The 13,543-nt window shown below is 43.6% G+C and overlaps 1 protein-coding gene and 1 pseudogene across 1 annotated transcript; one reads left to right on the top strand and one right to left on the bottom strand.

Annotated features, from left to right (window-relative positions):
• Positions 1-6,055: 6,055 nt before the first annotated feature.
• LOC147431046 (uncharacterized) lies at positions 6,056-7,559 on the bottom strand. Its single transcript, XM_086494510.1, has one exon. The coding sequence runs from the start codon at positions 7,293-7,295 to the stop codon at positions 6,264-6,266; it is 1,032 nt and encodes a 343-aa protein (XP_086350636.1). The 5' UTR covers positions 7,296-7,559; the 3' UTR covers positions 6,056-6,263.
• Positions 7,560-8,286: 727 nt separating this feature from the next.
• On the top strand, positions 8,287-9,074 carry LOC147431045 (uncharacterized; annotated as a pseudogene).
• Positions 9,075-13,543: the final 4,469 nt, after the last annotated feature.

The following is a 13,543-nucleotide window of genomic DNA, read 5'->3' as shown; positions in this document are numbered from 1 at the left end:
GAGAGGAGCTAGACCTCACCATCCCCCCCCCCCCCTCTTTTTTTTTTAATGAATTCATGCACTTGCCTCATGATCTCCTCTTGTTGAGCTTGTGAAACTCGATAAGGAGGCTTGTTAGGCGGTGAGCTTCTTGATAGGAGCTCAATTGCATGGTCATCATCCCTCATTTTAGAGATAGCTCACTAGGGATGCCATCAATGAAAACATCTTGGAATCCTTTTAGAAAATTATACAACTCTAATTCCTCTTGATTCCCTTTATTGCAGGGATATGGTGTTCCCCAACTCATTAGCATCTATGTACATGCTCTTTTCCCTGTAGGTGAAGTAGATTCTCCTTCTGAGGAACTTCATGTTGGAAGCCATGCACTTAAACCATGGTGCCCCAACGATAACATTCTCATGTTTGAGAGGGGAGATGAAGAAATCCTCTTTGTCCAAATAGCTTTGGACATGAAGCCTTAATGTTTCAATGAAAGAAGTAATTGAGACATCTTGCCCCTTGATAGCTCCATTGGCTTTCAATGCATCTCCCATCTTGTGGGCTTGTATGCTTAGCTTAGTGGTCAACTCAGTGGATATGAAGTTGTGAGTTGAACTAGGGTCAAACAAAATAAAGGCATAATGCTCTTGCATCTTTCCCCAAGCATAGGAAAGGAGAAATCCTTGGCAACGAGCATCCTCTTTTGGAGCTTCAAACATAGAGACTCTAGGAGTCTCATTGCGGGCAATTCTCTTGGGGCAAGGACGATGGCCTTGCTCCCCACATTTAAAACATTTGTGGTCCTTACTAAAAGCTTCTAAATCTTTAGGAGAGAGTTTATATTTACCTTTGTAAACTCCCTTCTCCTTGGACCAATTGTTGCTGTTGTTGGATAGCCTTGTAAGAATTTTGGGCATTGGTTTTCGCCTTGGCATCATTTTTGTCTTTATTTTTCATGGGCTTGACATTCCGTCTAGCCCCTTGTTGGAAATTGATGCGCGAAGCAACCATGGTGTGGTGGATTACTTTGGTGATAGAACCATGCCGTTGAGAGTTGACATACTCGGCCATCTCTTTGGATAATCCCGCACAGAATTGTTGCTTTTGCTCAACAAAGTCTATCTTTTGAAAGATAGTAGCCTTAAGATGTAAATCCCAAAACTTGTCCACATATTTGTGGATAGACTCATGAGAGAGAAGCTTTAAACTTCACCATTTAGTAAGCACTTTTTCCTTTGCATCACTTGCAAGGAATTGCTTCATGATGGAAACTCGTAGAGTTTTCCATGTCTTTGGGGCTTCGCGGGTTGCCACGAAGGCTAGCCCACCATTGATGAGCCAATTTTTGGAAGTGCATAGCTACATGGTGTAGCTTGGAGGACTCCGTAAAGCCCTCGTCTCCAAAGGCCCATCAAATTGTTGGATGAAGGCCAATACTTTGTCGGTAGCACTAAAGGTGCCATCATAGGTGAGAAAAGAGATACTCTTTCCTCCCTCTTTGAACTTCTTTAGCTTTTGTGACCTTCACCATGCAGGGTAAGATTTGCGATGTCCTCCCCTCTTGTATTCTCTAGGAGAATAGCCATAGCTTTCATCGGTAGAGGAGGAAGGTGAAGAAGGAGAAGAGGGTGACCTCTTTCTTGCCCTTTTCTTCCTTGGTTTCCTCTCTTCTCTTTTGGAGTGACGAGGAGAAGGACTATGGGTTAACCGTTTCCTCTTGGGAGGAGTTGGCGATCGTTTAGACCACTATCTTCATGGAGCCACATCTTTTGAGGAACTTTGGGAGTCATTACTTTCTCGTTCTTTGGATTCCTCCTCTCGTATGGGAGAGAGTCTTCTTTTGGGGGTCTCACCAAGAGGCCTCCTAAGCTCTCTCTCCTCTTTGAGAGGAAAGGAAATCCCATAAGCACGAAGTTGTTGGGTAACTTCGGCTTGCAAAGAGGGGTTTCCCATAGCTTGTTGCAACCTAGTAACAAGATAATTAACAAACATGGGGGCATCATCATTAACACCTTCATGTGCAAAATCAAAGTTATCAATGTTCATTCTACTCTCTTGGTTATTGTCAACCATGTTAATTAAACTTAGATGTTTACTTAGTGTATGCTTGGGCAATTCAAAACCTTAGTTGCTACTACTCTTAGCCTTTGAAAATAGGCACTTAAGTATCTACACCCACGGCTCGAATTGGTTAATTATAGAGAGTAGTGGAGTGAGTCTAACATAGTGAAGTTTCCGAGGAATAGCTCCTTTCGGACTTCTTATGGCTCAATAATGCTAAAGCCATAGGCAAGTCTAAAAAGACTCCATTATTGAGACCACATCTCCCGAGGTGTCCACCACATCCCACATAGTGGGCTCGACAAAACCGATAATAGATCCCAGTCCCACTTACCCTAATATAATTAACAAAATCAACCATTAATAGGCTACTTAAGGACCTCTCTTCTTAAGCAAGAATAGAGAAACCTAATGCTCTGATACCAATGTAATGGAAATGGCCTATGAAGTTTGAGAGTAGCAAAATTAGGAAATTAGGTGAGGCACTTTTGAGAGATTACTTTGTGAGCATAGCGGGTGAACTTAATTGATGGTAGCAACATAAACATGGTACTTAGTTAACTTGGTATGAACAATACTTTTGCAAAAGAGAGAGTTTAGAGAACATGACAATAGTTGAGGACCGGATTCATCTGGAGCCGGTCCCCCCTCCAATAGGCATTTGTATTATAGTTTCTCCCATCAAGAGAGACTTGGTACAATACAATATTTGTGTTCCTTGTGACCTACGTGATGCAATGAAGATGGAAAACTTCATGCATCACAATCATAACATAAATTGTAGGCATTTGTATTATAGTTTCTCCTATCAAGAGAGACTTGGTACAATACAATCTTTGTGTTCCTTGTGACCTATGTGATGCAATGAAGATGGAAGCTTCATGCATCACAAGCATAACATAAACTTGTAGAAAGCATTAACTATCCCAAGCCTCAGTCCCAAGGCCTCAAACACCTTCGAAGGTGGAGAGAGCTAGCGGGGAATGAGGATAGGGAAGAGGAAGAAGAAACATTCCATAGGAGAAAGAAATAGTTCCTCATTTATCATTACTCTTCTTGCTAGCATATATAATACCATAGTAATGAATATGGAGAAGATGGCAAGCTTAAGCATTGAAGAATAGCTCTTGGTTGGATTTGCATTCCATAGCCAAGAGTGTTGGTGTAGAATTTCACTCTCACAAGCTTGGAGAAGGAGGTGGTGTTCCTCAACTTTCACCAAGTGAGAATAGCCTTGCAAATGAGTGTGTGTGTGTGTGTGGAGTATATCCCCCTAGCACCCCCCTTTCTTGCTTTGGGCAAAATTCTACTTTCTGCAAGCTCATTGGACCCCTCTCCCCTTAGCCAATCACATCTAGCATGCAGTCAAGCATATGGGTAGTCTTTTGACAAGTTTCCTCCTTACCCCTTAGAGAGAGAGAGGTTGAAAATATCTAGATATTTGTTAGATGGAAGTAGAATATCATTGGACCCCTCTTTAGCCCAACCAATAGCATTGAAGCACACCATGTGGTTAAGCTTAGTGAGAGTCTGACATGTGTCCCATGTGCTCTTTTAGAATTCCCCCAACTTTGAGATTTTTATGCATAGGAAGTTTCTCAAGCAACTTATTCATTAAGTGAGTAGGTTCTCTTTTTGACTCAAGCATCTTACTCCCCATGCATAGGAAGCTTCTCAAGCAACTTCCTTATTAAATGTGACAAGTACCTCAAGTACCTTAGTCTCAAGCATGACAAGCACCTTAGGTGGGGTTCCCACCTCAAGCACGGCCTTAGCTTGCTTAAGTTTAGGTTGGGTTCCCACATCAAGCACAGCCCTAGCTTGCTTAAGTTTAGGTCGAGTTCCCTCCGCAAGCACAACCCTAGCTTGCTTAAGGTTCCCACCTCAAGCACAGCCCTAACTTGCTTAAGTTTAGGTCGGATTCCCACCTCAAGCTCAGCCCTAGCTTGCTTAAGTTTAGATCGGGTTCCCACCTCAAGCTCAGTCCTAGCTTGCTTAAGGTCAAAGGACTTTTTAACACTAACCATTGGAGGTCTTTAATGAAGCTAACCCTAAGGTCTTTTAAGCTTCATTAGTTGCATATTGCTCTTTGATAGACTACCTCCTTTTGGACCCCTATTGAGATGTAACCATCTCTCCTCTTGGTCCCCTGCTGAGGTAAGTTTAGAAGCACTTATTGCACATTGCTCTTTGATAGAACATCTCCTTTTGGACCCCTATTGAGATGCAATCATCTCTCATTTTGATCCCGTGTTGAGACATGTCTAGAAGCACATGTCTCTATTCTAACTCTTGTTCCCGTTTATTCTCCCACATTAAATGATCAGTTTAATATGAGAAAATCATTTGGTAAAGTTAGATATTATATTTATTGACACATCAATTGTGATGTTTTCGAAGAAGTCAAAGTAGAACTTCTCTTGAGTGCATTATCTTTCTCATATGACCATATTGTCACCCTGTAAAAACTTTGTAGCATGTAATTAACGCATTGCATGAAAAAGAGAGGAAGAAATTAAAGAAAGCGAGACCAAATAGGGCAAGCGGAGGGACAATGTTTGCATCATATAGCATCATCACTAGTAGTTTCATTTAGTTTATTTAATGAAAGGAAGTGATACAACTGTGGCAAGTCTAAACATTTCTCCAAAATTGGCACAAAAATAAATTTTGTATGCATTGCAACGAAAAGGGACATCCACCGTCAAAGTGTCAAAGCAAAGGTAGTAGCAATAGCAATAGCAGCATTGGATCCAAAGGACAAGCCAACCTTGTAGAAACCAAAGATGACCAAGACAAAAAGTGGGGAGCAACCTCTTTGTTCACTACGAGAAAATTGATTACAATAACGAACGATAGAGGGTATTGGTGATCTTCGACCTCTGTTCGAGAGGTAGAATCCTTAGAGGCTATGTAATATCATGTTCCAATGAGACACTTTTAGTGTGTGTCACGTAGTTTATGCGACTTTAGTAGCTTGTGTGGTGGCATTAGTCTTCATGCAATTTGTTCACCAATCCGATTGGCATGTGCACAAACATATGATGTGTACTTTATTTAGTTTAATCACTATTTTATGTGGCACATTGTCGTGTAACTTCTATGTGATGTGTATGAAGTATACTAGCAACCAAATGAGTTGTACATAAATCCAAACCACCTCTCTAGTCTCCAGGATCATTCTCATTTTTATAAAGTTGAGTGGGGGTGATTTGGAGTGCCTCTCAAAGTCAAGTTCATTGGTACTACTCCATTGTACTACACTAGCTACTTCTACTTAAGTAGCTCACCTTGTACATACCCTTAGTGTGAATGTGAATTTATTGTCAATAACTTAATTTATATTAACTTGTTACATCTTGTGCTTTCTACCATCGATCATTGCTTAATTACCGTTATGAGTGCTACACTTATCAAGCCCGATTTAATCCTTACAAGGAGGTAAACATGATCAATACCCAATTCTTATGCTTTTTCTATGTGCCTTTTACACACGCACACACATGCACACGCAATATACACGATTGAGCATTTGACCCACTATCTTGAGAGTTCAATGACCCAACTCATTTTCCCCTCTGCATGCTAAATTGGGTGATCTTTGTCAAAAGAGATACTTCAACTAAGTACTCATGATCGCAAATACATCAAATTTACCCTCTCTCTCTCTCTCTCTCTCTCTCTCTCTCTCTCTCTCTCTCTCCCCCCCCCCCATCCAATCATCCACATAGAGGCAAACCTAGTCAATCTTAGTTGGCTTACTTATAATGCTACCCGCCGTGCACAAATACGTAACTCAAGGCTATAAAATGAGCTTTAGTATACACTTCTAATCATCCCATTAATCTTTTGTTTGTGTCGCGTTTATGCTTCGATTGCATTGAATCATTAGTGTGTAATTAGTTTCACTAATTACTTTACATTTATGCTTATTATGAATGATACAAACCATCGCCAATTGCTCTCTCTCTCTCTCTCTCTCTCTCTCTCTCTCTCTCTCAAGCCATGGACAAACTGCAAAAAATTTGACTAAAGCAATAAAATGTACACATCCTCCTCTCTAGAGGATGATGCAGCTTTACACAAGGGTACAAGTGAAAGATGGAACCAAGAGGATTTCTCATACCAAAACTGTTGACCCTGATATATACAAAGTGTCACACTCAGAAACAACACATCACAAGACAAAGAATTGCCTGGTTCAAAGATGATGTACCTACTTAGCTTGCACTCCAGCGCGGTACCGAAAGAAAACTTCCCGACTCTTCGATCTGTTCGGCTTGCTTGCTAATGTTACTTATCATGTTTTGCAAATGCTTGCTACCCTCCTCCTTCAATTGGTGCCCACCTTGCTTTAGTTGATCTTGTAGCTCTTTCAGATGATGCTTCAAGTGATCGCGGCGGCGCATGCGGCCGCCGCCCGTCCCAGTCGCTTCAACTGGTTCCGAATGCCATGTCGTCAATGCAGCCAATGACCCTTCGGCTATGGCGGAGTCATCCTCAGATTTGTCAGCAAGGCTTCCATCTAGATTAATCTGAGGCACAGAGTGAGAAGTTTTCATGTGAATCTTCTCATTAGAGTGAGGATCGTCGACATCTCCATGCTTTGATGTTGAGCTTTTTGATGGCGGCGGAGGGCTCAATGCCGGGGGCGACAGCAGGCTTGCATGCTCATCTGCACCGGAAGTTGAAGGATCTTCCGTTGGAGTAGAGCTCAGAGGATGGGCCTTGTCATGCCTGTGTAAATGGAAGAATGAGTGGCCCCCATCATGGTGTTGAGAGCTGACCTGATGATGAATGTGATGAGAAGAAGCATGCTCGCCGACAATATACCCCAAACCGATGGGGCTCGGAGAGATGGGAGACGGAAGCGGCATCAATCCAGAGGTAGTCTGCTGCTTAGAAGCATTACCTTCCTCTCCTTTCGGGGAATATGTAGTTTCCAGGGGCGATGCAATATGCTGCGAACCGGGTGCACCAAGAAGCTCAACCTTTGCTTGCTGGGAAATGGGCAGATCTTTCTGTTCATTGTCATGTGTGAGAGAGGCATCAGAAAAAGATGGGGTCTCGCCTTCTGGCGCAATTGCGCCTTCCTTTACCGGAGGAGTCGTCGCAGAGCCATGGAGATGCACATCCTTTTCTGAGTTTGCGACGGCTCCTGCTGAGAATGGGCGTGGGGAAGGGGGAGGCGACTCAGAGGAGAAAACAGGAAGGCATTGAAAGCAGAGTTTAAACTGGGTAAGCAGGTTCATGGTCTCTCTCTCTCTCTCTCTCTCTCTCTCTCTCTCTCTCAACCACACGCGAGCACGCCGCACAAACACACAAACTCTGCGGGCGCGCAAAGCAGAGATTATCTAAGGGGAGGTTGGCCTTCTCCCGGTTGATGAGAAAAGAGGGAGTTGACTCAGAGAAGAAAGCTGTAGACAGCGTGGACACCAACGAGGCTACAAGCATTCTACCACCCATCCTGACAACGTGGACCTCACACGAGGTCCATTAACGAGCCTGCAATGTCTGTAACGATAGTTGGCAACTCCAAAGATTGCGTCTATCAACATGCATTTACCCTCACAAGGATTCACACCCACCTTTATGACTACTAGTAAAACAACGCCGCCTTCGGAGGCGCGGCGATATGGCTCTTCTTACCCTCAAGCTCCTCACTCTTGACAAATTTCACAAAAGAAGATCAAGAAAATTACTCTCTCTCTCTCTCTCTCTCTCTCTCTCTCTCTCTCGTTACGACCTAGCCGTTTCTCTCTTCTTCCTCCTCAGCCTCCCCCTGGGCGAGGGGCTGCCCTGTGGGGGGGCATCAAGCCTTAGCTTGGCCCCACCCGACTCAAGAAACTCCCCTGCTCTGCTCGAATCGGCCCTGCATGGCCTAGTCCTAGCTCACCCTACACGGCCTGGTCTTGGCTTTCTGCGCGACCTGGTCTTGTGTGGTCGCCTACGACCCTGCCCGACTTCGCCCTCATCAACCTGCTCGGTGATGCCCTGCCCGATTTCGCCCTCGTCAATTTGTGATATTTTTTACCTCTTACCTTACGAGCAGCAGAACTGCCTTAACTCCGACCTAAGGGTTTCACTAAAGGTGATTCTCGCCCTTATTTTACGACCTCAATAACAAGAAGGTTGGCCTTAACTCCAACCTAAAGTGTCTCCGTTTCAAGCAGGTGACTGTTCCGAGAAGGTCGGCCTTTATCAAAAGGCTACCCCAACCCAAGGAACTCACCCTTAGCATTCATGGCTACCCGGGCCTCCTCCCAAGGTAAGCTCAGTTTCGCTAGAGTCGTAGCAATACCTCTCAAGGTAAACAACAAACCGAAGTCGAAAGCCTCCGCAAGGAGAATGACGAGCTGAAACAAAGGCTTTCAGTTTTCGAAGCTCGGCTTGCCACAATAGAGAATCGCAAGGAGAAGGAGTTGAAGCAGATAGAAATCAAATTCACGAAGGCAAAAGAAGTAGAGACGACCATCACAAAGGAGGTCAAAACTCAAGTACAAGAGGTATACTCTCACAAGGTCGAAGATCGTGTGGCATCCACGTTACGTGAACGGCAACGGCAAGAGGATATCGCCCTCAATGTTCGCATTGGTGGGCTCCCAAGCGATTGGAAAGGGGAGGGAGACCTCAATCACGAGTCATTTGCCCGCATCCAATCCGCAATCTCCATGGTACAGTGTGATCCGGCAACAATCACTTCTCTTACACACGAACCTCGCCCCAATCATGCAATCTACACCTTCAAAACCAAGGCGGACCGAATCAAATTTCTTGAGCAATCAAGGCTTCTCAAGGACACCAAAATATGGTTTGCGAAAGATCTTACACCCGCACAACTCAAGCAAAAGAAGGCAGAACTACAAAGGTGCGAGAAGCGCGCACAGTAGGGAAATGGACAGTCTACTGAGGAGGTAAAGCCATTATTCAAGAGTTTCGAACTCCCAAACCGGCTCCCTCCTCACCCCCCTCTGCATACATTTTATTTATCTTATTTTATCTCACCTTCTTTTTGGACCCTCAGTCCTTAATTGAGATGTATCCGAAAATCCCCCCACATTTGTAATATCTTGTCTTTTGGTCCCATAGGTCATATCTGACCTCCGTGGACGATAATACAATCTCTCTCTCTCTCTCTCTCTCTCTCTCTCTCTCAGCATACAGCCTGTCAAGTGCGCTTTCCATTTGCAGTTCTCTCTCTCTCTCTCTCTCTCTCTCTCTCTCTCTCTCTCTCTCTCTCTCTCTCTCTCCTACTTCTTGAGCATACAGCCTGTCAAGTGCGCTTTCCATTTGCAGTTCTCTCTCTCTCTCTCTCTCTCTCTCTCTCTCTCTCTCTCTCTCCCCCCCCCCCCCCCCCCCCCTACTTCTTGAGTCGGGACTTCTCCTACTTCTTAAGTCTGGATGTCTTCCAATTGAGGTTATGGGCATGGAAAGGGTTGTGGAGTACATGATAAAAATGCATCAAAACCCCTCACATCAACTTCCTACAATTGCATGGGAAGCAAGCAAAAAAGTTCAAAAGACGCATAAAAGCAAGATCTTGAGCATGGGATGGATGCAAGACGTAAAGAAGTGGTTTGGGAGATGGGATGCATTACACTTGCTACATGATGCTTCAATTGACTCCCAAGTGCACTTTTCTACAACGCCAATGTATTACGGCTTGGGAGAAATCCGATGGGTCACGCTTCATACATTACACCACCCATATTGCCCCCAACTACAAAACCATGTTCTTCGCTGAAAGAGGAAACCGTACTCACACTTACATGCTTGAGCCTATCCCCTTGTCGGCGATACGCACTATCGCAACCATTCGGCTTAGCTCCCATTTCCTTCGATGCGAGATAGGATGTTGGGGCAATGGAGAAGAGTCAAATCGACTGTGCACATTATGCTCACTGCAAGTTCGAGAGTCTGAGTACCACACACTACTAGAGTGATCAGCTTTTGGTCACATCCGAACTTGCTTCTCTCACATTTTCAGCCATAACTTAGACCTACACACTTTCCTCTCCCAGCCAAAGTGTGGGCTCTCCATTGCGACTCTCATCACCACAATTTTGGAGCATCGAGAGTCACTCATCAGCCATGCACATACTACATCACATGTAACTTTGGTCCCATAGGTCATATTTGACCTCCGAGGGCGATAATAAAGTCTCTCTCTCTCTCTCTCTCTCTCTCTCTCTCTCTCTCTCTCTCTCTCTCTTTTGACAGCAGTTGACAGCAGTTCACTCTTTTGACCATAACTTGCTCATCCGAACTCCGATTTAGGTGATCTATAGCCTCAATCGAAGAGCACGAAGCCCTCTACGCATTGATGTAAAGACAGAATTTTTCTGTGTAATGGAAGGCTTTGCTGTAACAGCATCTCAGAACTGAAAAAACTGTCAAAACTTTGCGTTTTTGTTGCCGACTTGAAGGCAATGTCAGACAAAACTCGCAAGGGTGGAAAAGCCACACTCGCCATGGAGAATGATGCAAAATCTCCAAGGAATTTGGATGCTAATCCAACCACATCGTCTACAACAACGGAAGCAATGATCATGGCTTACTTGATCTCGTTACAAGAAACCGTCAACAAGCAAGGTGAAGAGTTGCGCGCACTTGCAATGGAGAATGGTACTTTAAGAGTTCTCGTTGTGGAGAATGAGCACCTCAAGAAGGTTCTTGAAATGCAAACAACGCGCTTGATGCATCTTGAGAATGAAGTTCAAGAATGTAAACGCTCTCTTGTGGACATGAATGTAGTGAAAGAGCGCTTGAGCAAAGTTGAGAGTGATCATGTATTGAAAGAGGAAACGATAGATACAATACGACATGATGTATGTGAGATGAGAAATGCATCCAAATCATGGGCTGATATATGTAAGGATAATGTGGTTTCTACATCTCCTATCACGCAAGCCGTTGTCCAAGCAAAGAATGTAGAGAATGTGGACACTCAAGAATTGCAAGAACGACAAAAACGCTCAAAGAACATCGTCATTCGTGGAATCAAGGAGGAAAGCATGGAAACACCCCAATCTCTTGCGGTTGCTATTGAAGAGTTTTTTGCTACACACTTTGGCATGTCAGGAATCATGGCTTATGGTGCACATCGAGTTGGAAAACAAGGAGTCCCTCGCTCGGGAGAAAGACCTATTGTATGTACCATGGCTGATGAGGTAAAGAGAAAGATCATCCTTGACAATGGTTGGATCTACCTCAAAGGAACGGGTTGTAATGTATATGAGGATCGCACTCTTATGCAACAAAATGTACGTCGCAAAGCATACGAGGAAAGAAGCAAGAAGGTTAAGGTATCATCTCAAGAAGAAAAGGCACTTGAGGAGGATGCAAGTCCACCCAACAAATAGGGACACATGATCTATGAGACCAACTCACGCTTGCGAATAAGCTTTTGGAATTGTAACGGGTATCCATGGAATGCGGGAATTGGCATTGATGAGCTTACCAATGACTCCGATGTGATACTTCTTGTCGAAACATGGGAGCATGATGCGCAACGAATTCTTGGATTTGACAAATACGATGTACATTCTTTGATGTGGGCCAAAAATGCAAAGCAACGAAGAGGCCAAGGAGGCATAGCATGTATGACCAAAAAGGGTTTGAAAGATGTTTCCATTGTCAAAAAAGATAAGTATAAACGCTACTTATGGCTGAAAATCAGCCCACCAAATGGTCAAGTCATGTTTGTGGCCGGCTGCTACATTCCTCACTATGACTCCAACTTTTATGCTCGCTTGAATATGGATAGAGATCAGCCCTTTGTTGAACTAGAGGAAGACATTGCTTATTACAAGGATCAAGGTGAAGTCATTGTTTTTGGAGACATGAATGCTCGCACAAATATGTTACAACACGACACACAACAAGTCGACATGCCGCATGTATCAAGAAGAGTGGATGACTCATACATGTATAATCGAAGTTCTAATGATGCAAAAGAAGTGGATCACTATGGAAAGTCACTTCTACATATGTGCAATAGTACCGGAATGCTCATTGCAAATGGTGTATCTCTATGGCAAGGCACCAATGACTTTACATGTAGAAAGCACAATGGTGCTAGCGTGATTGACTATATGTTGTTCTCAGAAGCCACTCTAGAATGCATACAAAGCTTTACACTTGGTGAATGGAATCCGGAATCGGATCATAGGATGTTATGTATTGACCTCAAGTGTGGTAAACGGCCCGAGCATGTAGCCTCCAATCATGATGTGAATCATTTGTACCTACGTCTAGACTTCAAACGAGCACTTATATATGCTGATATGGTGGACCAAATGTTAAGCATGATAGAGCATCAAGGGAGCCCAACATTAGAATGCAAGTGGAAAGTTTTCAAAGAAGTAATTTTCTCTTGTGCGAAGGAATGCTTTTCGGCGAAACACATGTCTTGCAAAAGGTCTAAGAAGGGTAGCACCAAGAAGAAATGGTTTGACATGGAATGTAGTCAAGCCCAAAAACACTTGCTAAGATTGGATGCAATCAAAGACAAGGAAGTTTACTTGGAATGTTCACACACATACAAAGCACTTGTTCAAAAGAAGAGGAGAAGGTGGGAAGTCGAAAAACAACTTCTTTTAGCACAAGAGAAAGCACATGCATGTGGCAAGTTTTGGCAAAATCTAAAAGGCAAGCGCGTTGAGAGCTTTGGTGACTTGACTCTTGAGGATATGTATATGCATTGTAAGAACCTCTATGAGCAACCCAATGTTGATAAGATGGAGGGTTGTAGCTCCCTTCCATTTATGTCTCCCTTCTTTACCATTGAAGATGTATGCCGCGCGCTTGAGAAACTTGCTACTCGCAAGGCAGGTGACCTTCAAGGTGTCAAGGCTGAAATGATTAAATGGACAAGCAAGAAAACACGTTATTGGATATGCGATATGTTTAACCTTGCACTTCAGTATGGCATGCCTCATGATTGGAGTGCAAATTGGATCAAACCTTTGCACAAAGGAGGAGATGTAAACAATGTGAACAACTATCGCACTATAATGGTTGGTTCTTTGATGGCAAAGTTATTTGGATGTATCATGGAGATGAAGATAAGTGAATGGGCTGAAAAGAATGGCAAACGTGCGCTTGGCCAAGCAGGTTTTCGAAAGCATCATAGCACTATTGATCACCTTGTCACTCTTCGAGTTCTTATGGAAGCGTCTCGATTGAAAGGAAAAAAGTTGTATTGTTGCTTTGTGGATTTCAAGAAAGCTTTTGACATGGTACCGCGAGGAAATCTTTGGAGACGTATGCAAAGCCTTCAAGTGCCGAGAGAATTTATGCATGCAGTCTTTCGCATCTACCAAAAAGTGATATGTCGATTACGTATGGGAGATGGAATTTCAGAATTTTTTGCAAGCACTATTGGTGTCAAACAAGGATTCCCACTTTCCCCAACCCTCTTTGGGCTACTCATTGATGAATTGGAATACATGGTTCTTGATTTTATACAGCAAGAAGGCATAGAAGAGGTTAAGATTGG

Source organism: Adiantum capillus-veneris, chromosome 21 (genome assembly GCF_014529385.1).
Source record: "Adiantum capillus-veneris isolate H3 chromosome 21, ASM1452938v2, whole genome shotgun sequence".
NCBI classification, from domain to species: domain Eukaryota; kingdom Viridiplantae; phylum Streptophyta; class Polypodiopsida; order Polypodiales; family Pteridaceae; genus Adiantum; species Adiantum capillus-veneris.
The sequence above is the reverse complement of the archived record's forward strand: the minus strand, read 5'-3'. Positions and strand labels throughout refer to the sequence as shown.